General features: G+C 28.6%; 2 protein-coding genes across 4 annotated transcripts; one reads left to right on the top strand and one right to left on the bottom strand.

Moving 5' to 3' along the window:
• Window positions 1–151: 151 nt before the first annotated feature.
• Window positions 152–1747, bottom strand: LOC130891340 (mannose-1-phosphate guanyltransferase beta). The gene has a single exon (XM_057795999.1). It carries the CDS (start codon window positions 1508–1510, stop codon window positions 419–421), a length of 1092 nt encoding a protein of 363 aa, XP_057651982.1. The 5' UTR covers window positions 1511–1747; the 3' UTR covers window positions 152–418.
• Window positions 1748–1807: 60 nt separating this feature from the next.
• Window positions 1808–22334, top strand: LOC130891324 (huntingtin-interacting protein 1). Of its 3 annotated transcripts, XM_057795979.1 has the most exons (17): window positions 1856–1988; window positions 2068–2128; window positions 4102–4230; window positions 5991–6412; window positions 7704–7765; window positions 9697–9971; window positions 13409–13650; window positions 14579–14757; window positions 15204–15286; window positions 15876–16037; window positions 16097–16247; window positions 17530–17838; window positions 18499–18743; window positions 18801–18953; window positions 19537–19637; window positions 20492–20721; window positions 21757–22334. In XM_057795979.1, exons 3-17 carry the CDS (start codon window positions 4192–4194, stop codon window positions 21918–21920), a joined length of 2817 nt encoding a protein of 938 aa, XP_057651962.1. In that variant the 5' UTR covers window positions 1856–1988; window positions 2068–2128; window positions 4102–4191; the 3' UTR covers window positions 21921–22334. The 3 variants fall into 3 exon arrangements, with proteins under 3 accessions (XP_057651952.1, XP_057651962.1, XP_057651969.1); XM_057795986.1 differs by lacking the exons at window positions 1856–1988; window positions 2068–2128 and adding an exon at window positions 3105–3187; XM_057795969.1 differs by lacking the exon at window positions 4102–4230 and having other exon boundaries at window positions 1808–2128.
• The last annotated feature ends 1330 nt before the right edge of the window (window positions 22335–23664 follow it).

The raw sequence follows: 23664 nt of genomic DNA, 5'->3' as shown, positions 1-23664 counted from the left end.
TGCTGTCTAGTAGTTTGTACCTCTATTGAATATTGCAGACTATGTATGTTTCAAGTAATTATTGTGCCATTTCTATTTTATGTTTTTAGAATCAAATGTTGAACTAATTTGTTAATTATTAATAAGATTTGCCTCAACTATAAAATAAAGGTTAATGATAAAGGCAGATATATTAAAATATAAAAATTTTTCATTACACAGACTTAGTACAAATATACAGCATAAATTTCAAGAGCTTGAAATATGATACTTGTTCTTTAATACCTTCACTTGAGAAATTATAAATTTACCACTCATTCTTACTTCTAAAATAATGCACAATAATTGAATATATTCACAATATTTTGTTGCTATAATAACAATACACTTGTTGTGAATTATCTTATGATAGTTATATATGAATATTTAGTTGCCACATTCACATAATAATTTGAGGTTCTGGAACTGATGTTGAAATGTTTTTATGGGGCAAAACTTGTCCTCCATTGATGTAAGTTTCATCTTTAACTATCACATCTTCACCTAATACAGTAGAACCTTCCATTCTTACCCATTTTCCTACATAACATTTCCAGCCTACAATACAACTCTCTAACCATGAGTTGGAGCTAATTGTTGCGTCTTTGAGAATTGTAGAACGTTTAATACAGACACCATCTTCAATTACAACTCCTGGTCCAATTGTAACATTGGGGCCTATTTGACAGTTACTTCCAATTTTGGCTGAAGGATCAACTAAAACATTACCTACTACACCAGGTCCCTTATATAATTTTTGTTCATTTGTTTGACGTAGATGTTTCAAATATAAACACATTCCAGTTAAGAAATCTTTAGGTTGTCCAACATCCATCCAAAAACCCTCCAGTTCAAAGGCATATAGTTGTTTATCCTTTGCCATGTGTGGAAATACTTCTTTTTCTATAGAAGTTGGTTTCAATTCAATCCTGTTAATGACACTGGGATTGAGAATGTATAAACCAGCATTTATTTTATTTGATATGAATTCTTGAGGTTTTTCGATAAAGCTCTCAATACAATTATCTTTTCCATAAACAACAACACCATACTTAGATGGTTCTTCTACTTTTGTAACAACAATTGTACCTTCTTTTCCATGGTTTTCATGGAATTTGGCTAGAGCGCGGAATGGGAAGTCGCAAATAATATCAGAGTTTAAAACAAAAAAAGGTTTAGTACTCCTAGAAAGTTGCTCCTTTGCTAACGCTATTGGTCCTGCTGTTCCTAAAGGTTCAGTCTCATGGGAAAATAGAATACTAACTCCTAACTTCTCAGCTTCCTTTGTTAACTCTCGTTCCATCTGTTCGGCACGGTACGAAACCGCCAATATAACTTCTGTTACACCAGCTTCGACTAATGCTTCAATTTGATGCAGAAGAATTGGCTTGTTAGCAAATTCCACCAAAGGTTTAGGCCTACTCAAAGTTAAAGGTCTTAGCCTTGTACCATATCCACCAACTAGAATCAACGCTCTTTGGCCTTCTGTCATCTTAATATATTCTTATAATTTGGTAAATCGAAAACTTTTTAGGCGTAATAATATCTAAATAAAACTTACAAATCTCTTTATAATTTTATACACGTTTTCAATTAGAATATTACACGTACGAAAATGTTGATGAAAATTGATGATTTATCAATATAAATATGTTAATATTGAGATAAGATACAAATATTGTGACGTGTTGGTTATATTTACATGTTTTTCTTCTTCTTTCTATAGTTTACAGTGCCAGATGTCTATGAAGATTCTAACCACTTATTTGTGCTCAAACCATTCTATTGGTTGAAAATAAAATGCATATCACATATCTGTACGCGTTTTTAAATCGTGCGATAAGCTAAATGAAATGAGAGTTTTCTTGATTGTCGGTGTGTCAGTGTTGTTTTGAATGCTTTTCCTGATTTTCTTGTTTTAACGTCAACATTCAAGGTTTTAGTTAGTTATTCAAAGACTGGATAAAAAAGTACGTAAAAAAATCCTACATGTGATAAACTTTGTGCAAAAGTGTGTCTTATTGACATGGCTTCTCTTTCTTTGCCTAGAGTGCTTCATCCAAGAAAAACGAGCTTAGAAATTGAAAGAGAAATCTTCGAAAAATCACAGGTATTTATATTTACAAATAACTATACTTTCATGTAAACGTACTTGTTACTATATTAAAAGTTAGCAGGAAACACTTTGTTATTGATAATGTCAATGTAATTCCCACCCGAAAAGGATGTTATACTTTTGCGAATAATAATTTTTTTTACTATATGTATCCTTTGTTTATAATTAGGCTGATTCATCGAGTTTGAACTTTGATGTGTTATAAAAATTACATTAATTTTTTTTTGGAAATTATTCAGTTTTATACCTACTCATACTAGATTTATGTTTATATATATTACTTTATTATCGACCTCATTTATAAATATGAATAATGTGTTAGATCTAATTACATATTTGAATATAGAGTATTCAATAGAATTTAATATAAACTATAGAATAGTTGTCTTTAGTAAAACATAGTTTTTATAATAAAGAACAAAGAATATTCCTATGTTTACAGTAATATACTAGAAACTTCCCAATAATAATTTGTATAATACTAAGGAATCATCTAGTTGTTTTGTTTATAGGACAATAATCAACTAGTTTTCAAATGTATATGAAAAATAACAACTAATGGGACATTTTATCTTAGATTTGATATCAAAATTAATACAATTATTTACATTCTAAGAGGTAAAAATAAACTTACACTTTAATTTTGTATACTAAATAAGTAGGTATCACTTGAAACGTCTCTATCAAAAATTAATTATAGAAATAGTTATAATTCATGTTTTAATCTGAGATCTCAGTGTCTATTACAGATATGACAGCTTATTAAATATTTAGGTTTTGTAAATGTTTTTTAACATTTCCAGCTGATAGCCTGGAATGTAATGATACATAAGTGTGAGATTAGAGAACCTTGTTAAATATATGTATATATATATATATATATATATATATATATATATATATATATATATATATATATATATATATATATATATATATATATATAAAGACTTGAAGAAAAGTCAAAGTCGAAACATCAAAATTTGTCAGTTCTATATTTCTATGTCGGTGGTCAGTAAATCCTAAATCCTGTAGTGTAATTTTTTGGTATTGGTAAGTTTGTAATCCTTTGATAATGAAAAGTTAAGTGGACTTTAAAGAACATCTTTATTTCACTTCAAATAATCTAATCGAAATGCTATTAATGTTGCAGAGAAGTATTTCTATTAATTATTATTAAAAATCTCAAAGTAGAAACTCTGGTAGCTCAGAGTTTAACTATTCTATTATTGGGAAAATTGAAAAACAAATGTTTTTTTCTAAAAAGTAATAAATTCAAATGCAAGATAGAGAGGAACCATAGGCCACATAATGCTAGACAGATCCCCTAAAGAAATCATAGCAAAACTTCTAGCTAAAGACCTTGAGGAAAAATTACTATTCGAGACACAACATACAATTGTAACTCTATATGAAAAAATGAGAAAATAAATTAAAATAATAATCCAGTGAGTGGTTCTTAACAATTTTCAAACTTATATAATTATCTGCCGAGTGATTTTGATTATGGAGTTCATACTTTGTGAGTGGTTATAAGACATCTGGGTAATTAATTTCATCTAATTACTCTCTACATCCTACATTAATACACTTTATTTTGAAGAGTGAGTGAGGGTGATAAGCCACCTTTCTCCAACTATTATTCAAAAAATATTTTAAAAATTTTTTCCTTAGACTTTTCTGTTTGTTAAGGCTGTGAGTCTTATGAAATATACTTAAATTTTGGCTGATTTATGTTATATCATTGTAATAATTTTTTCTTTAAATATTTTCCTACCTTGAAAAAAAATAGAAGAAAAAATTTTATTAGACATTCTGAAAGAGAATTTTTGAAAAAGAAAACATTTTAGTGGGATTATGATATATCTTACTCCAGACCTGTTATATATTTTGTTATCAATATTATCAGCTTGTCATCTTAATTTAATAAGCAAATCTAATTGTCCCGTCAAACATTTTGGTTTCAGATTTTGCATGCATATTATAGCGCTTAACAACTTTGGTTTATAAAAATTTGCAAGTTGCATGTATGTTTGAAAGAGAGACATTACAAAAATATGGCAAAGGAGTATTCACCTAGAGATTTAGAAAAATATGTGAGTAATCTTGGTTGTTTTCATTTGTTTAATGTTATCTGTTTGTATAGGTGGATTGCTTTATTTTAGAATATATCATGGTTGTGTAAACATTTTATAAGTGTTCAGTGTTGCTAAGGGATATAGGAAAACAGGTGTGTGTATATAAGGTGTATTTTGAATAACTTCATTTTAACTGGTTTGGTCTCGCTATTGTCATTTATTGCTTCACTTTTCTATCTACTGTATTTAAATATGTTATTATGAAATTTTTATATTTTTCTACCTCTATCAACTATACCCTCTAAATACTGAGGTAAGTACAGTGTGGGCAATCCGAAATCTAATATTTACATTCATTATAGTCTTTTCATCACATTCAAATGTAACTTTTTGTTAAAATACATTAGCAAGAACAACAATTACAAGGACATGTGTGATAAAATTCTATCAAAATGAAAATAGACCATAGAAACCTTCTTACCATAAAAGTGATGTAAAATAACATTTACCTGAAAAAGTAGGGAATGTCTTTTATATTGATTTTAAGCTAGTTTTGACTCAGTTTACAGAGAAAATCTGTAAGAATGGTGGAATTAAATAAACTAAAGGATAATAGAAGAAACTCACAAGTCAAGAAGGTATAAGTCAATAATAATTTTAACAAATAGTAAGGAGAAGGAACAAGAAGAAGAGGCATACCAAATAATCTTTTTTCTAATGTAGTATAATTAAAATAACTAATAGTTATGTAAATTATGTTTTATTCATATAACTCAATTGATTTTCGAATTATTTTCAGAATAGTTTAATCCTTAATGACCAACGCTAAACTTCTACAAATAAATTCAATTGAAAATTGATAAAGTCCGTTCGCATTTGATTTACACTGCTTTTATGGAATTATTGGGCCACATTGAAAATGAAGTTTTTCTCTCATTGAAATTCCTACACTTTCCTGGTACAAAAACTTTGAGAAGCTAAATGTGTCAGTATATTGGCAACATCTATTAGTGAATTTTAGCATAAACTGGAAATAATTAATGTGCACTTGTTGATTACTGAACAATTACTCTATCCTTGAAGACCTTATAAACAAATAAAAGAAACTTGAATATTTTTGTTATTGTAAGTAATATACCCTAGGAGTGTTGAAAATGAAAATCCATTATTAAAACTACATATTTTTTGATTTCACTATAACTTTTCATGTTTTAATGTCGGCTTTATTCAAATAGTGCTTTTTATATTGAATTGAACGTTCCTTCATATTTAATTACAGTTGAACGAAGATGAATATGCTTAGATCTCCTGAAATAACAAGGTGTAACAAGCGCCTTATATTAACAATTCTAAATTGAAACCCAAATTCGTAATTCTCATGCCACAATATTGTAATACCACGTTTTTAAAAATTCATCTTGTATATAATTTTATAAATAAAAATCATTATAAAATGAGCAAAATACTGCTGCGGCAATTATATAAGTTTGAGGTTAGCATTCTATTTGTAAAATCGAATACCATAGAGTTTTAAGGGTTCAAACCATGTGAGAGGTATGAAGAACAAGTGTCATTATTAAAATGATAAAAAAATTAGGTGCTACATTACTTGAATTGTACATAACAAATGTGTTGGTTTTATATGAAAGGATAAAAGGTTGAGGTTCTTAGGTGAATTTTGCTAGTAATTTGCCTATGATTAAAACAAAAATTAATAAGAACATTCTGGGACGCTCAAATTCTCTTGAAAGTGGTAACAGGTCTCTTCTTTTTTCTAGGCTCAAGCGCTTCAAAAAGCAATAAATAGCAATGAAACTCCCGTCAAACAAAAACATGTACGTTCAGCAATTATTGGTACTTTCCATACACAAAGTGCTAAAATATTTTGGGCCTACGCTTTACGCTTACCAGCTATGGATGACAGGATTGTAGCATGGAAATTATGTCATGTCATTCACAAAGTGCTACGAGAAGGACATCCATTGTGTTTAGTCGACAGTCAGAGACATAAAAACGATTTAGATGAAATAGGTAAACTATGGGGGCATTTGAAAGAAGGTTACGGAAAAATGATCCGTTTATACACTTATTTGTTGATAAACAAGCTGGAATTTCACATGAGAAATCCACGATTTCCTGGGCATTTGGGTGTAACAGCTGAAGAATTGGAATCGATAGCTGGAAATGATATAAATAACTAGTAAGTATCCTTCATCGCCTTCTAACTATTCAAGTTTATGTCATAATGGCTATATACATATAGATCAAAATGTTGGTTGGTTGTTTTTTCATCATTATCTTACTATTTTGAATTACTTTGTCCACCATTCTGTCTCGATATCAAATATGTAAAATCCATCTCCCCTTTCTTATGAGACTCTCACTTTTCTTTAAATTCTTGTATCATCTGTTACTTTGCTTTCCTTTTTCACTGGTGTCGCCGTTCAAATCTACCGCCCCAATAAACTCGGCTAATACCCAAATACGTAGGCAGCAACTGATCACCATCATCAATACCAATCTTGAAAACATTCTAGAGTGGGGTGGAAGCAATCTGATTGAGTCTAATGCAGCAAAGACCCAGGCTGCTGTTTTTACAAAGAAGGCTGGTACTGCAGTTCAGGAGTTGGTCCTCTCTGGACATAAAATATAACCATCACCGCAAATTCACTTGTTGGGTGTTGAGGTTGTTAGCAATATCTGCATGGCCGAATTAGCTAAGGCAGCTTCACAGAAACTTGAAGCCCTCTTTAAGACCAAAAAGCAAAATATTCTGCTATAATTTTAAACCTCTACAACGCTCATATTCGTCCATCGTCAACATAGAAGAAAGGTCGTCGACCTGATTCTGTTTTATTGATACTACTACGGCAGACGCTCTTCCGAGCTGTCCAACATTATACCACCTAGAGCAGTATTTCGCCCGCAGGTGCCCAGCACGTCAATTTATCGGACTCTTTTTGCAGAAATGCAAGCCTGTGGAATCAGATACCAAGGCACGTCTTTCCTGAACAGTACAACCTACAGAAGTTCAAGATCAATATCCACAGGCATCTCCACATGGCGGGCAACACTCGAACTACTCGAGTGCAATGGGATTTACTCTCTTGTGTTCGATTTTTACATAAAAAAAATGTTGATAGAATTTTTTGTCCTATTATACAAAGAAATAAATGTCTTCTTTCGGTTGAGATGACCGATCTTTTGATATATTGTTTTCTTGCATTGTAAAGGGGGGTCGTTCACTCCTTAGGAGTATTTCTAATTTACATCGCCCACATGATTGATACAGAGTGACTTCCCATAGTAATATTCGAACGTAACAATATTTAACTTTCACTTCTCAATAAATTGGTACAATGTAAGAGGTAAGCAATTTTTGGTGAAAATCTTCTGTTCATTGAATTTTTCGTGAATAATTGTGGGATAATTTATTCTTTAATCATTATAGGTCAATGTGAAGAAAATTATTTAAATTTTTTCTCTTTCAGTTTTGAAATGACTGTTGAAATGTTTGATTATTTGGATCACATTTTAGATTTACAAGAGGCAGGTGAGTGAAATTGGTAAATATTTTTTATTTGAGATAGCAATCCTAAACTGATTAGATTATGTTTATTGATTATTGTAATTCTATGAGCTTAATTTTATTGTTAATGGTAGTAGTAAATCACAAATATTTGAAAACAAAGATACATAAAACTTTTTTAATCAAGCCAACAGTTCTATTGGTGTCTGATGAATTTGAAACTGGTTTTATATGATTATTGTGATGTGAATTTAAATTGGTATTAACTATATACTGTTAATATGAGATATTGATAAAATGTAATTTTTCAATAACAGGGTTTAATAAATTAATTATATAAGTTTTGCCTGTTACACAACCATATTTATTAATAATGGCTTCATTTTCAAATAAAACATAGTAGAAAAAGTCTCTTTGTTGATTACAACTTTTTGTAAAGCGCACCTATTAAATGCTAGTCTTTTTTTAAATCAACTTCCGTCATTTTCTGTTGCAAATAAATGTGGTAAGGTTGCAATTTGTTTTTATCAATGATTCTTTGCACGCCCTAGTAGCTCAGCTCTTGTTTATTGGAAATACACCTTACACTTGTGTGTGGGTTATCAGTAACTGCCAACAGAACATTAATTTCATTTTCTTCTGCCACATTTTTTAATCGTTCAAGCTTTTCATAATTTACTGAACCCGTGCGATTAAACTGCTCGATATTTATTTGTTTTCAAGTTATAATATATTAACAAATAAACAAATTATCACATAAAAATTTTCTTAATCATAGCGTTCTTTCATTAAATGTTCAAAAATACCGCCATTGACTTCTAAATATTTTCTGCTTCGTCTACGAAGAGCGTTTGTTGCATTTCTTTCTTCTTTAATATGGGCTGCAGTATTCTCAGTTCGTCTAATTAGTGCATCCCGTGTGTCCACTTTTATTTTGTAGACTTCATTTCTCATCCAGCCCCATAAACAAACATCTAGTGGTGTGAGGTTTGGGGATCTTGCAGGCCAATTAATGGGACCTCCACGACCAATCCAACACTCTAGAAAACGTTCATCAAAACGTCAGAATGATCAAATGCCTTTAAGCCTCGAACATGGCATACTTTGAAAATGTTAAAATTCAGATATAAGCTAGATGAACATTTTTAATTACTGCATAACTTGAAAACAAATGAGTTTTTTACATTACTTTCACGTGTATAATACACTCTTTGAGTTTGGCGCGCTCCTCTCGACTCACCTTGTGTAATGAAACATAATTCGTTTGAAAAACTTTGATATATCACAGCATTATGGAACACCCTGTAAGATTGTAACTAAATTTACAATGTGAAGACTAGTGATGACTATAATACTTCAAATTTTCAAATTGATATCTCAAAGGACAAAGGAAGCACTGAACTTCATCATACTAATCAATCACTCTTTATAGTAACACTTGAGTTTTCCTTCCTCAACAAAGAATAATACGAATTTATCTAATTTAAACAGAAGTTCTTTGGGATAGTGTGTTATATACTTAAATTTCTCAACAAATAAGTGAAAACCTCAAGTCTAACTTGACAAACTTTAAAAATGCAGAGATACTAATCCAACAAGTAATGCTAAATTGACAATTGCTACTCACTTCAGTATAGACTGAATTAGGTCGAAACGACAAATTTTTATCTGTTATTTTCATAGAAAACAGACCTAAAATCAAAAAAATTCACCACGAAAAACCTATAAAAAGAGATCAAGTGAGAAGTTAAAAAAAACTATGTTTATTTCGGTAGTACAACTTTTTTACAAAACATATTTTTCACCTACAAATTGTCATTAACAATTGAAATTTATAAATGAGAATAAAGTTTAAATGAAGGAATCTGTGTTAGAATCTTTGTGTTCACTAACTCTATTTATTTCACATTTGTTTAACTGCAAAAGCTGATAATGCTAGTTTTTGGTTGTTTTAGTGTTTAGCTCGCTGAATATGGCTAGATCCAATTCAATGACAAGTGCAGGACAGTGTCGACTTTCCCCTCTAATACCCTGTATACAGGATGCATCAAAATTGTATGATTACTGTGTAAAGATTATGTTTAAACTACATATGACGTTACCGCCCGATACGTTATCTGGACACAGGGAAAGATTTTTGAAGCAATTTAGGTCATTGAAGAAATTTTATGAAAGCACCAGTAATATGCAGTATTTTAAGGATCTTATAGCGATCCCACCTTTACCAGAGGTAATGGATTTAGAAGAAGATTTAATTAAATGTATATATTTGAAAGAAATGCATGTTAATAGTATAGAAGTAGTAGAACTAGATAATAATACAAATAATGGTGCTAGCAATTCAGAGCAGACTAACGATGAACATGTTGGGGTTTTGATAGATCTTGATTAGAATAATTAAAGCATATATAAAAATTGTCGTGTTTTTAAAATATGAATTTGAATACTAATTGTTTTGTTTATAAAGGAATATGATGATACAAATTTTGATTTTACTCTAAATATAAAAAAAACACCTGACAGACAAGTGTTCAGGTATAAAGGAATCAATGTATTATTTTCCTATATTTTTATTGGGGTAAAGTCCAACATTGTGGGCTATTAATTGTGACAATTTCATAGCATGGACGTGGAGATGTAGTTTTGTAACTTTTTAGTCGAACGGCACCAATGTGTCATAATATTTTTAGATTCTTCAAGAAAGCTTACAACTTTCAAGCACATTTTTGAAATTTATTTTGGTTATAAAAGCAAAACAAAAGTGGAAATTGCTACAGAACATTTCTTTGCATTTAAGATACAACAAATATCTATTTTTAGAAAGCTTTGTATAAATATTCAAATATACAAGGCGTTTCCAAAATAATCTCATAAATTGTTATAAATGATTTATCATTCCATTTCATTAACTTTGGGCGTATATTACTGTCAAAAAGAAATAATATTTTCTTTATTGATTCATTGTACCACTAGCTTTGTTCTGTTTAGTTAACACAATGAATTTACCAAAGGTACACTGTACTGTAAGAGAAGACTATAATTATACAAACTTATTAAAATTAAATGATGACGAATAGTCCACAAATATATTCCACCTTACTCTGATAACTGCTTTTCAAATGTATGAATTATAGTAATAAAGTTTTATTTCAATGCATGTGTTTTTATATGGACTCTATTTGATTACATAATAAATAAACCTTTATATATGAATATTATTGGGAAAATGTTTTTTCTTACTTTATTTTTGGTTTTATTTGTGCCAGACATTTGGTAAACAATATAAATATGTCCATGCCAATATTTGCATATTTTTATAATATACTGTTTATCATCAACACTACCTCCGGAGAACTTTTACTGTACATTTGTCCGTGAAAAACAGTTCTTACCAGTCATTTCTCAGAAATTATTTATTAGAAAAAAATTTTGAAACAAAATAGCGAAAAAATATGGAGGTCGATTTGTTGGAGACAAAATAGTTTTCAGTTTAGTTTGTATACTTCTCATATTTATATATAAGTATATAGTTGAAGGTAAATTTTTGGATTTGTTGTTTATCTGAATAATTGTGTGGAACCAATTAAATCCTATAACTAGTTTTCACATTTTTCAATGTTTTATGAATTGGTTTGATGGAATGATATTCTAATATTACTATATATTAGACACGCCATTTTATCAATAATGGGCGTTTTATACCTACAAGATGGAGAGAATATGAAACAAGTTATCATCAGACATAATTTAGTCTCATGTTGAAATAATTGAAAATCGGATCAGAATAGAATAAAGACAGGAGTCAAATTTTCTTTCACATACAGTCATTGGGAAATAAAAAATTACAGGTTAAGATCAACTCTCATAAGTTGAATTTCTATTCCAACCATTATTAGTCACTGAAATAGAGCTTGTTTAACCATATGGGATCTTTTGCATTGGACAAATTTAGAACTATCTCTTAAAAGGAAATATTCGGTTTTGGATCAAAAATATTCTGTAGAGGTGTTTGTTTCAAAGCATTTAATACATTTGGTCTATAAATACAGTGAGAAACCTTATGAAATTAACATTCGAATCATCGTGGCAATTGTGAAGTCTTGATTTGAATTTAATAATGGGTTGAGTAGAAAAAATACTTACTTAACCGTCATAACGCAACATTCATAACTTAATAACAAGATTAGACAAATGTAACAAATTGTTATTAGGGCTCATCATCTTTATTTTAATTCAAATGTTCATATATTTTGTGAAGTTGATTTGTATTCTCTTTTCAATTCTGTATGGCTTCTGTATACCTTCTATCCAGTAAGGAACAAAACTATTTAAATGAAACATTGTAAGAGGGAATTTAGTCAGTGTATTGCGATGAGTTGAGTATGTCTAGTTAGGTTAGGACTCTAGTATTATTCCTTCATATTATTTAATCCCAATCATCTGTTTTCATATTGTCTATTCCATTAAAGATTTTCTCTACTTGCTATTACAATAGTTAACATCTCAATTGTTTATATTTATAATAATTACTGATATACTTATTATTTCAATAAACAACAAATATTCCTTTTATTTGTCTATTAATTCTTTCTATGCTATATAGATTAAAGTAGCCCTAATAGACGTTTGGGACTATAAGAATATTGAATTTTTCCATGTCCAGAAAACAGACTATTTATTGTAACTCGTGCTACACTCCTTTCAAATCTCATATCATTCTTAGATTTAGTGTACATTCAGCATATACGCTTATAATTGAAAAATATTAGACTGACAAATATACGTAACAAATTAAAGAGTCACTGCTCTAGTTTTATTTATTAATACACCAAATGCCTCAATGGTTAAGAGATGTATTCATGAAGTATCACTACTCTTTAAATCATATATCTGAACTGAGAATTATCATCACCATACAAACATTATATAGTGCAATAAAATGAACATCAATATCATGTTGTGTACCAAAATAATTCTTATTATGGTTTTACGTCAGAAAATTGTTAATTATGTTAAGAATTTAATTCTTGAAAGATAATGTCAATAAATTTTTATTTATATTCTGATTGTTGATCAACTTAACACTATAGTTTTTAAAAATTTCTGAAATAGATATGTTAAAAGGTTCTAATGAAATTATATAATTTAAAAACAATTGTACTTAGATAACAAATTTGGATCAATATTATATATCAAATCTTGAAATGTGAAAACCCACAAATTGTTTTATTTGAAAAAATTGAAACGATATTTTTTTAATTTTATTGAATGTCCTAAATCTATAGATGAGTTTTTCATGTTTCACTTCCAAATGAGTATATTGGGACATATAACACATTGTAAACATTTACCTCATCTCTTTTTGGTAATCTCTTAATCATATAAGTATTTTTCTTAATGGACCCATTTTGTCATTTATGTAGATTCTCAAATACTTGTATTTGAACACAATCCAATTAACAATATATTAGTTTATAGTATCTACTGTGAGTATAAAAATGTCTGGACATGTATAAGTGAATTTTAGTTCTTTAGAATGGCCTCAATTTTATACAAACCATTTTTTAAAGTAAACAGTACAAATTTCCAGTAATATTTGTATATTATTTGACAAACTCGGTGTCTCATATATCGACTATAAAATCAAAGATAATAAACTTTTTACAGAATCCTCCAAATTTTCTAATAATGGGCGATTTTAGAACATATGTAACACAAGAAGTGGTGGTTCCACAAGAACCAGAACATGAAGAAGAACCTTTAAGCGAAGCAAACTTGATTGATACTACAGAAGAGAGTTCATCAGAAATCGATAGTATACAAGCACGTAATGATGCTGTGATTTCAGCACTTCAAGAAGAAATGATGAAAGAAAGAAAAATGTTAAGATCACAGCGGGAATTAATACGGTAATAAAACAAAATGTTTTTTTGCCCACAATACATCTGCCACTGATATTACTAAGTGTAAATGTAATTATTTTGTGATACTTACTACATAACAGAATACGTTTCTGCCCATCCTTCCCTTGCGATTTTAAAATATATACCAACCTTTCCTTTTAGTATTCATCAGCATTTATAATCAAAACTATTTTGTTAGTTACATTATCTATGTCATTAGGACATAAAATAAAAATTCTCCTATTTCTTACTAGGCTTTCAGAAAACAGGTATTTATCAAATCACTCATGATTTTACTAGTAAGTATTGAAGATTTAATGATCTACTACATTTTGGGGGTTAAACAACAACTTGGAACAAACATACTAATTGTATTATGATATTTACCTAACTTTAACATACTCTAGTTTGAATTCTTGAGATATATTGAATATTTATTGATTTTTGGTAATTGAATACCTCATTGCAACTGTTAGTTAAACGATTTTACTATTTATATTCACATACATCTGTTTTATATTGTGGCCAATTAGTATTCTACAATTTTTTTCTGGAAATTCAATTTTTGCTCTGTATTATAACTTAGTCTGTGCTGCATTAGCATTGGTAGCTAATTATAGTTAGCTATTCCAGCCACATTTATTAAAATTAATTATTGTACTTGTAGAAAATTGGAAAATAAAACATTTGAAAAGATACATAAAAATTATTCATTGTTCATATATTGAAATCTATGCTATACATGTATTGTAAGCAGGAGTTTTAAGGATACAAATTATTATGGTATATATGAATAAATTTTGAATCTCTATTGGTATAAATACACAATGACTGAAAAAAAGATATAGAAGAATTCGCCTATTTCATAATCTTAATGTAATAAAAAAAATAGATATTTTGTCAATGTTTAGTTATTAAACTTTATAATTAACAGGCAACAATTAACTGATATGATGGCCAAAAATGAAATAGAAGTAACAAAATTACAAAATAGAATAGTGGAATTAGAGACTGAACTTGCAACCAAAGAAAGCGAACTATTACAAGAACGCCAAGTAAAAGAAGATTTATTACATCAGTCATTTACTGTGGCTCAGACACAAGATTCTGAACGTAAGTGATCAAAAAATTTTTAAAAATAGAGATATTTTTGTTTACACATGAAATATTTAATGACTATAAATTGCAAACCCTTTATATGTAAATGTTATCTGAGTAAAGAAAATTAAGTATATATAAGGTTTTTGCAATATTCAAACTATTATTCAAAATCTAGTAGAACAGTATTCAATTATTAGTAATTAGAGAAAGTTTAGTTTCAAAATTGAAGTCCAGAAATCAATTTAGTTTAAACTCTAAATCATATCAGAAAAATTAAATCCTAAGATGAATAGTAAATATTCAGGTGAAACGTTTTTTAGTTTTGTTTCAGATTGTGGTGGTTCACAGCAATTTATTCTTTCAGTATTTTTCTAAAAAACCGAATTCATTCTTATATTATAAAGCCCATTTTTTCATAGAAGTACTAAAAGTTACTAATTTTATTAACCTGTTTGCAGAAAAAGTGAAAAATGAAAAATTCGACAAACTTAAAGAACTTTATGTTAAATTGAGAGATGAACACATTCAAAAAATTAGAGAGGTATGTATCCAACTATTGTGTGCTCTTATGTCAATTAAAAGTAGCTTTAAAGAAGTAATTGTGTAACTATGAAAGAATTTATGTGGTATGTGTTTATTAATGTAGAAAAAAACTTTTCCATTGGAAATTGGAAACTAGTCACAATATAACCTATTACAACCAATTATTTTCTCCAAATACTCGTGTTTAAAATTTGTTGATTTGTTTATGAATAAAATCTGTATTTTCTTCATAGTCACTTATGTTATTGCAGTTTGTTCTCCAGTGAAATATCCCTAATACATTTACATCATACTTGTCTGTCTGTCTTTCTAATCTGATTTTGAATTTTGTATAGTTTCTCTTAATTTAATATTATTGGAAATAGTTGATTTTTTAAAATAAATATATTATTTCTATTATACGTCTATGTCTTTCCTGTTGTGTCCTATATTTTTTGGTTTTGATTTAATATGTCAGTATGATCATCATCTAGTTCAAATTCTCTAGAATGGTGTTGATGGTTGTAAACAGAGAAATTTGTTCATAAATATTTTTAGATTATTTACTCTATTCCTTTTATTCTCATGTTCTACCTTTTTAATTTTAGAAAGCTGAAGTAGAGAAAAAATTAGTAAGTGCCATTAAAAGTATACAGCGATTGACTGAATTAGAATTGCTAAATGAAGAATTACAAGAAGATGCCAAACAAAAATCTACCGAGCTCTCTGCATTGCAAAAGGATAAACAACTTTTTGTTATGGAAACAGAAGTAAGTGGTTCATCTTTAAAATTCAACTAAATGTTTATACAAAATTTTAAACTTTGTAGATACTCAAAAAAAGTGTGATGGATGCATGTCGTGAAAGAGATGATGTCAAAAATGAATTAGCTATGATAGTTCAAGAAAAAGATGAGTTTAAAAAAACATCTGACGAATTATCTTACAAATTGTTGGATTTGGAACGTCAATTAACTAAAGGTGAATAAATCTTTTAACATGTTTGAAAAATTAAATATCCACTATTGTCGTATTTGCCTTGAAATTTCTGGAACCGTGGTAATATTTATACTGCACTAGCACTCACAATTACATTGTTTGATGTGAGTTCCAATAACCAAGTTCAGAAAGTTTGCCTTAGGTCTTTAAAAACACCTTGGTTATTGAAACGCGTCACACGCGAAACAGTCACATAGTGAAGTTTTGTATATGGGTGATTCCGTTCTAACTGTGATTTTTTGTATTCAAAATTTCAAGATTTTAAAATTTAACTTTTCTAACTTTTTTATGCATATTATTCATCTATTTTACTGTAAAAATAAAACTCTAAGAGGAATTTACTACAACTTCAAAGTATCACGAGCAAGACACAAATGTCGGATTTTGAGTTCCACGGTACTGACTCATTTATCCACGGTACTGACATGGTAACTTAAGATATTAAACAACAAGTGCATCAATTTTCCTCAGTTTGATCATAAACATTAGAATTTATAAGGTAATTAGTTTAAATCATTTGTTACGACAAAAAAAATTAATAATTTATCGGTAAATTCTAGGAATGGACATGACACGGTACTGACATTCAAGTGATGTAGTATAAGTTTTCTTTAAGTGGCAAGTTATATTGTATAAAAATAATGTTTAAATATCTTAAGAATTATTCAATTAACACAAAATTTTTATTAATTGATTATTAATTAATGACTAGTACAAAAAAACAATACAGGACATTGAATATCACAGTTATAATGGAATCACCCATATGTGAATATTAATGTACTGAACACACTATTTACGCTGTTTTACACCTGCGCCATAGCCAGAAAAACAACTTAGTAATGTTAATGTAGGGATAGTAAATAGTGACTTCAGTATTGCCGATTTCTGTTTGAAGGAAATCAATCACAAAAGTATATATTGTTGTAGGAAAGAGAAATATTTAGCGTATATTAATTTATTTCAGAAATATTGAGAATCTTATCAAATATAATAGTTTACGGTCTTTAGTTGTCATAATTTGCGAATTATTTATCAAGTAATTTATTGGATTTATAGATTTAGTCGTCATCAGATGGTCAAAATGGTACTCAAATGAAAATACTTCTAGTTGAACTGAGCATACTGTTCAGTACCACTACACCAACACTCACAATCACACTGTCTGGTCTTTTGAACTCCCTATAAGTTATTGGCTCATATCCTACTAAACGACCAGTCAATGTTCATTCTTATAAACTTATATCTTGTTTCTTCATTTTAGAACAGAACCAGTCGCAAAATAGTTTGAAAGATATTGTGTTGAAATTGTTAGAAAATCTTAAAGATCTGATTAGACATGCTATTCATGAAGTTGACAATCCCGCTTTAACAGCAGTTACCTGCTCATCAGATTATTTTAGGGGTTTAACAGAAGGATGTATAAGTTCTTTAGATGATTGTTCAAACATTGCAGAAGAGGATTATGCTAGTATTATCACTGTTGCAAACAAACTTGTTCATAGGCTTACGTATTATATATTACAAGGAAAAGCTGTTTCCAATACAAGTCCTGATATCTCATTTGGAGAAAGTAAGTTTTTTATTATTATTTCATAGTAATAAAAACACATAGTATTATTCTATGGATATGACTATGGAAATCTTGTGTATAAATAGTTTGTAATATTTCAATGTCTCTAAAAAATGTTCTTTCTTCTATCCAAACTGGTAATCTTATGCATTGCTCAATACTTTGGATTGAATTTAATTCTTTGACACCTTCCACAATATTTGTAGCAAGCTTATTTGTAAATATGAAGGGTTTTCTGGATTTTTGTCTTATTTCAGGATCATTATTTCTACTAAGTTTAGCAGGTGTTCACCACATCAGGAAGTTCCGTAGGACATGAACATTTAATTTCTTTAAGAATTCTGTTTACAGTTACTGATATGATTTATGGCATAATAGGGAAAAATTGTTATGAATACCTTTCTATTTCCGAATTAGGTATATCATTGATGGGAATAAGCATTTCTAATAGTAATGTCTCCAAATCACTTTTAATCCACCCCTAACAACTTTCATAGGGGTAATCCATTTTCTATAATGTGAAAAAGTTCGTTAGCATACCAAGATTTTTTTTCAAAAATAATAATTAATAAATTGCACAGGAAATTTGTTATTATTGATTTAAAAATATTCCATTGACTTAAGCACGACATAAAAACTTGTGATTGAAATAATTTTCAGAGGTAGCAGAAGCATGTAAAGAATTGGGTGAAATAATTTTAAAAGTTATTGATGTTTTAAAACTGAACGAAAATACAGAAGAAGTAGTCAAAGAAGCCAAAGACAAATTAGAAGAATTAAATTCGTTAGCTGATAATATAGGTATATCTATTCTTGGAGAAAAAGCAGAAAATCTAGTTGATATGCTTGAAAGTGAAATGATAGCAATGGACAAGGCCATTGAAGAAGCGGCCAATCGAATTCAGGTATTCATTTTTACCAAAATGACAATATTATTATTTTCAATATTTCTAATATTTTAGGACATGTTGACTAATTCAAGGGCTGCCGATTCTGGTATAAAATTAGAAGTAAATGAAAAGATATTAGATTCTTGTACCACATTGATGCAAGCTATTAGAATCTTGGTTCAAAAATCGAAATTATTACAAGCCGAAATTGTTGCTCAAGGCCGGGTAAGAAGTTTTGCTTTATAGGAGTTTTAATATAGAAAAATGCTGGGTATAATTCACAATATTTGTACTAATGCTAATTCCTCTCGATTTTATTTATCCATAAATTAAAAACTTCCTAGATACATGCCGTTAATGGGTATTAAGTAAGTTGCTTATTTTTAGTGTTTGATTCCACTTTGCTGCATTCCTATTTAAATAGATAAACTAAACCTTTACCAACATCACCTGTAATAATAATAATAATAAAAAATCTGAATAGAGTTGTATTAAATTATTTTTTATAGTTCTATTGACATAAAAATCTGACACTGCAAATATATTTTGATCTAATCATTACTAATTAGTAGAGAAGCAGCTTATTTTTGAATAAAGTATCGAATATTTTTATTGTCTGCCAATATACTGAAAACTCCTAATATATTAGAAACTGAGTACACTTTAGTTTTTTTTAAGTATCAATAATATATATCTACAATATACCCTTCAGTATAATTTGATTATAGATATTGAATGACCAATATCACTTATAATTATAGTATATTATTTAGTAGTTTTCTCATGATTTTCAATCGTTATTTTGCAGGGGACGGCAAGTGCAAAAGAGTTTTACAAAAGGAATCATCAATGGACTGATGGATTTATATCAGCTGCTAAAGCAGTAGCACTTGCAGCAAAATTTTTATTGTAAGTCTAAAATATAATTACAAATGGTTGGCAGATTAACCAAAAATTCACAATAATATCGGAATATTTGAAAATTGTCCTTTCTTTTAGGTCTTGCTCCTAATTCTGCATTCATGGATAATAATAGTTGAAATATTTTTTCTATTTTCACAGATGTACTTAATGCTTTATTATTATTGCTTGGTTCTTTTACATTCATTAAGAAATTTATTGATAGAAGTTAATTTTACTGTAAACGTCGACAGTTAATTTACTTATAAATTGGCCAAGATTATTGTATATTAATTTCTATAGCTAATAGTACGTGATTCTAATTTTTTAAAACTGATTTTAAGGGAGATACAACCCTTCAGGAGAAGAAGGAGAAAATTCTAATTTTTTTCAAATATCTACTAAATGATTATATAGTTCATTTTTGGGAGTGATAATAAGACACCTAGTACGTCAATTTTCTTCTAATTTTTTATTATATTATTTGAATAAATTATGGAGAAAAAGTTTTTCCTAGACATTTTTATGCAAAAAGCACTTTTAATTCTTATATTTCTGCCATTTGAAAAATTCTGTTGTATGGTGGTGACATGAAATTAATTATCCTAATCTATTCACACTCCTATAAGCTCAATTTTTTGGCAGACATTAGATGAAAATTATTTTTAAATTTAAATCTTGTGTATATATATAAAAGCATCCTTATTTTTAGATATTCTATTAGTTCTTGAAATTAATGTACATTATTTTGGACCACCTTGTTTGTTTGGTTATCCATAGGAATCAATTGTTCATAAAATCATTCATTAATATCTTGGAATGCAGTTATAAAAATAAAAAATGGTAATTATTTTCTTTTCCAGAATGGCTGCAGATAAAGTTGTTCAATCAAATGGAAAATTAGAACAGTTAGTAGTAGCGGCTCAAGAAATTGCAGCATCCACAGCTCAATTAGTTGTAGCCAGTCGAGTTAAAGCAGACAGAAATAGTCAAAATTTACAGCAACTGACTCAAGCATCTAAAAGTGTTACCACAGCGACAGGAGCTGTTCTAGCTACTGTTAAAGATTGTAGTCAACTTATCGACGAATCAGGTATAATAACCAATTCATCTAATTTTTTTGTTATAAGTGTTCTTTCACTATAATCATCTTACTAAGTAATGAAATGTATGTTACACAATATCTGATTAAAGATCTTTTATAATGTAATAAGGTAGATCCATAGTATACATATATCGTCAGAGCAACTCAAATGTTAACGCCAACATTTAATAGTGTAACTTAGACATTGCCTTATACTTGTTCTTCCAGACAATGAGCATGAAGAAGACATTGATAATGAGAAGAAAGAAGGCAGGTAAAAGAAATACACTATCCAAACCTTGAGAAAAATATAAAGGTTCTGAGGTGGCTCAAGAACTACCACAGGAGTTGACGTTGGAGTACTATTACCAAATACTCACTAACGCTAGGCTCCTGTCTGAGTGTTTTATACATAGAAATACTTACAATTGAAAAATACATGGAAGTGAATATAAACATACTCAGAAATATGACATATCAATTTATTTTATGAGGCAAGCATTTATCAATGCACTGAGCTCTAGTATTATCAACTCAGAGCTGTCAGGGGAGTGCAGAGGGATACTCGATGAAATAAACGAAAAGAAAAACGAAGTTTCTGCAGTATAGGTTATTGGTGAAGGTTCAATAGATAGTTTATATAGATCCAGAAAGTCTCCCCATGGATCTATACACCATCTAGAAGTTACTGGTGTTCATTCAAATTTTCAAACTGAAAGGCGAAACATGTAAAAAACAGCTCTAATAGGAGGATAATACTTAAAGTTGCAGTGTAATGTAACTCATTATTTAGTATATCTGTTATCTGTCTCAGCTCTTAATGTATTTAGATAATACTTGACAAAAATAATCGTATTAAAAACATATTTTTCTCTGAAACACAGGTTATACATTTTATTTTGTACCATATTCTAAATTATATAGGAAAACTTTTGAAAACGAGAATCTGTTGGATAAAAAAATCACTACACCTACTTGTATTAATTGAAATAAAAATTAATTCATTAAATTAGACCTATATTTAATATACTTGTCGTTTTACAGAAGATCTGGATGTTTCAAACTTGACTCTCCATCAAGCTAAGCGACTTGAAATGGATTCACAAGTTAGAGTACTCGAATTAGAAAAAGAATTGGAACAGGAACGCTATAGATTCTCCAGACTCAGAAAACATCATTATCAACTGGCAGGAGAAAGTGAGGCGTGAATCGACCTCTCTATTGACTTTTACAATAATTTTTATCCAAATATTTATTAAATAAAATATTAGGACATCCACTATGAATAAAAAACCTTCTTATGTTTATAATGTACTGAGTTTAGAATCCCGTGTAACATATTGGTTAACATTTTATGATTCTTTTGGTTATTACTTAAAGTTTTTATTAAAAAAATTGGTATTCAAATGAAGGGTATAAACAAAGTTCGTCAATCACAATTTTATGTCAAAAATACAGCTATGGATTTCCCATATACCTAAATTTTTTTTGTGGTTTCAAATTTAAGATTTCATTGCTTGGATTAAGTAGTAAGAAATTGGTTTTTTATAATATACAAATTCAGTTTTCATATTCATTCTAAATATCATAGGATTAGAAGTTACATTTGAAAAAAAAAATAATTGATATGAAGTAGATACACAAAAAATATAACATTTAATTATTAATTATTTTTAACACTGGATTCTCAACCAATTTAAAAAATAAGAAGGTTTCCTATATTATTATTTAATAAAGCAGATACAGTGAACCGTTATATGTTATTTTTTGCTAATTGATTAATAATTTGTGAGTTACCCGCGCCAAATTTGGAATAAATAGTGGTAACTAACACTAAAATGAACTAACCAAAATAACATGCCTTTTCTTCTTTTATGAAGGAAAAGGTTTGCTTCCATCATTATTTGTTTCCACTAACCAACAGTTATTGAATTGTTTTATTAAATAATAATGTCTGTAATACTAATTTTTCAACTGTTGTTGTTTATATTATATACAGTTGTAGTTTATATACATTCATTTTAACATATATATCTATTATTTATATATATATATATATATATATATATATATATCTATTATTTATATATATATATATATATATATATATATATATATATTATATGTTTGTATTACCTGAATTTGTATTGTACCATTTACAAATATTGAATATATTAAATTATTGTAATTAACAAAATAATAATTTCTCAAGATTAAAAAATTCTGTTGCAAATATGCATTAATCTCTCAATTAAAGCTGAGTGAAATTTGAGCATATTATCCCAATACGAGACTTGATATCTTTGATATAATTAAGACTATATAAGAATTTGCTCAGGAAAATATGATTTTGTTCTTGCTTATAATTGGCTCATTATTTCAGGATTTATTTAAGGTTTACATAACCTTAAATAGCTTTTTTGCTACAAAACTTTCTTGCAATTTTTTTCTCAAGTTTCCACATTTAGTACTAATTTAATCTCAAATTACGATTTTTTCCTAGTTATGCTAGTTTGATTACGAGGTATATCCCATTAATGTAGTGAATTTTTATTGTATACGAAGACGTTCAAGCTTTGGGACAGACATTTCATCTTGAAAATTTCTATCCAGAGGTTTTTGATCTCCTCGAATAAATAGATTTGGAAAACTTTTTGAATAACCAATGTCGAGAATTCAAACTCACAAGGTAACAAGCTTATAATTGGGAAAAAAATTGATCCCGATTTTAGCTATTTCCTCAAAAATAATTCCGACAAAAGTAATAGTTATATTATTTTACAAAAGGGTTTGTCTATACCCATTTTGAAAATTTTTGTTTCATTCAAATCTGTTGATTAGATATTATTTTAGCATGTATTGGATTCAACTCCACAATATATAAATAGAGAGCATTGAAAAAAGAGATTGTAATGGGTTAAATCTATTTTAAGTATCCACTTTTATTAGTAG

This window comes from Diorhabda carinulata, chromosome 1 (assembly GCF_026250575.1).
Source record: "Diorhabda carinulata isolate Delta chromosome 1, icDioCari1.1, whole genome shotgun sequence".
NCBI lineage: Eukaryota > Metazoa > Arthropoda > Insecta > Coleoptera > Chrysomelidae > Diorhabda > Diorhabda carinulata.
The sequence above is the reverse complement of the archived record's forward strand: the minus strand, read 5'-3'. Positions and strand labels throughout refer to the sequence as shown.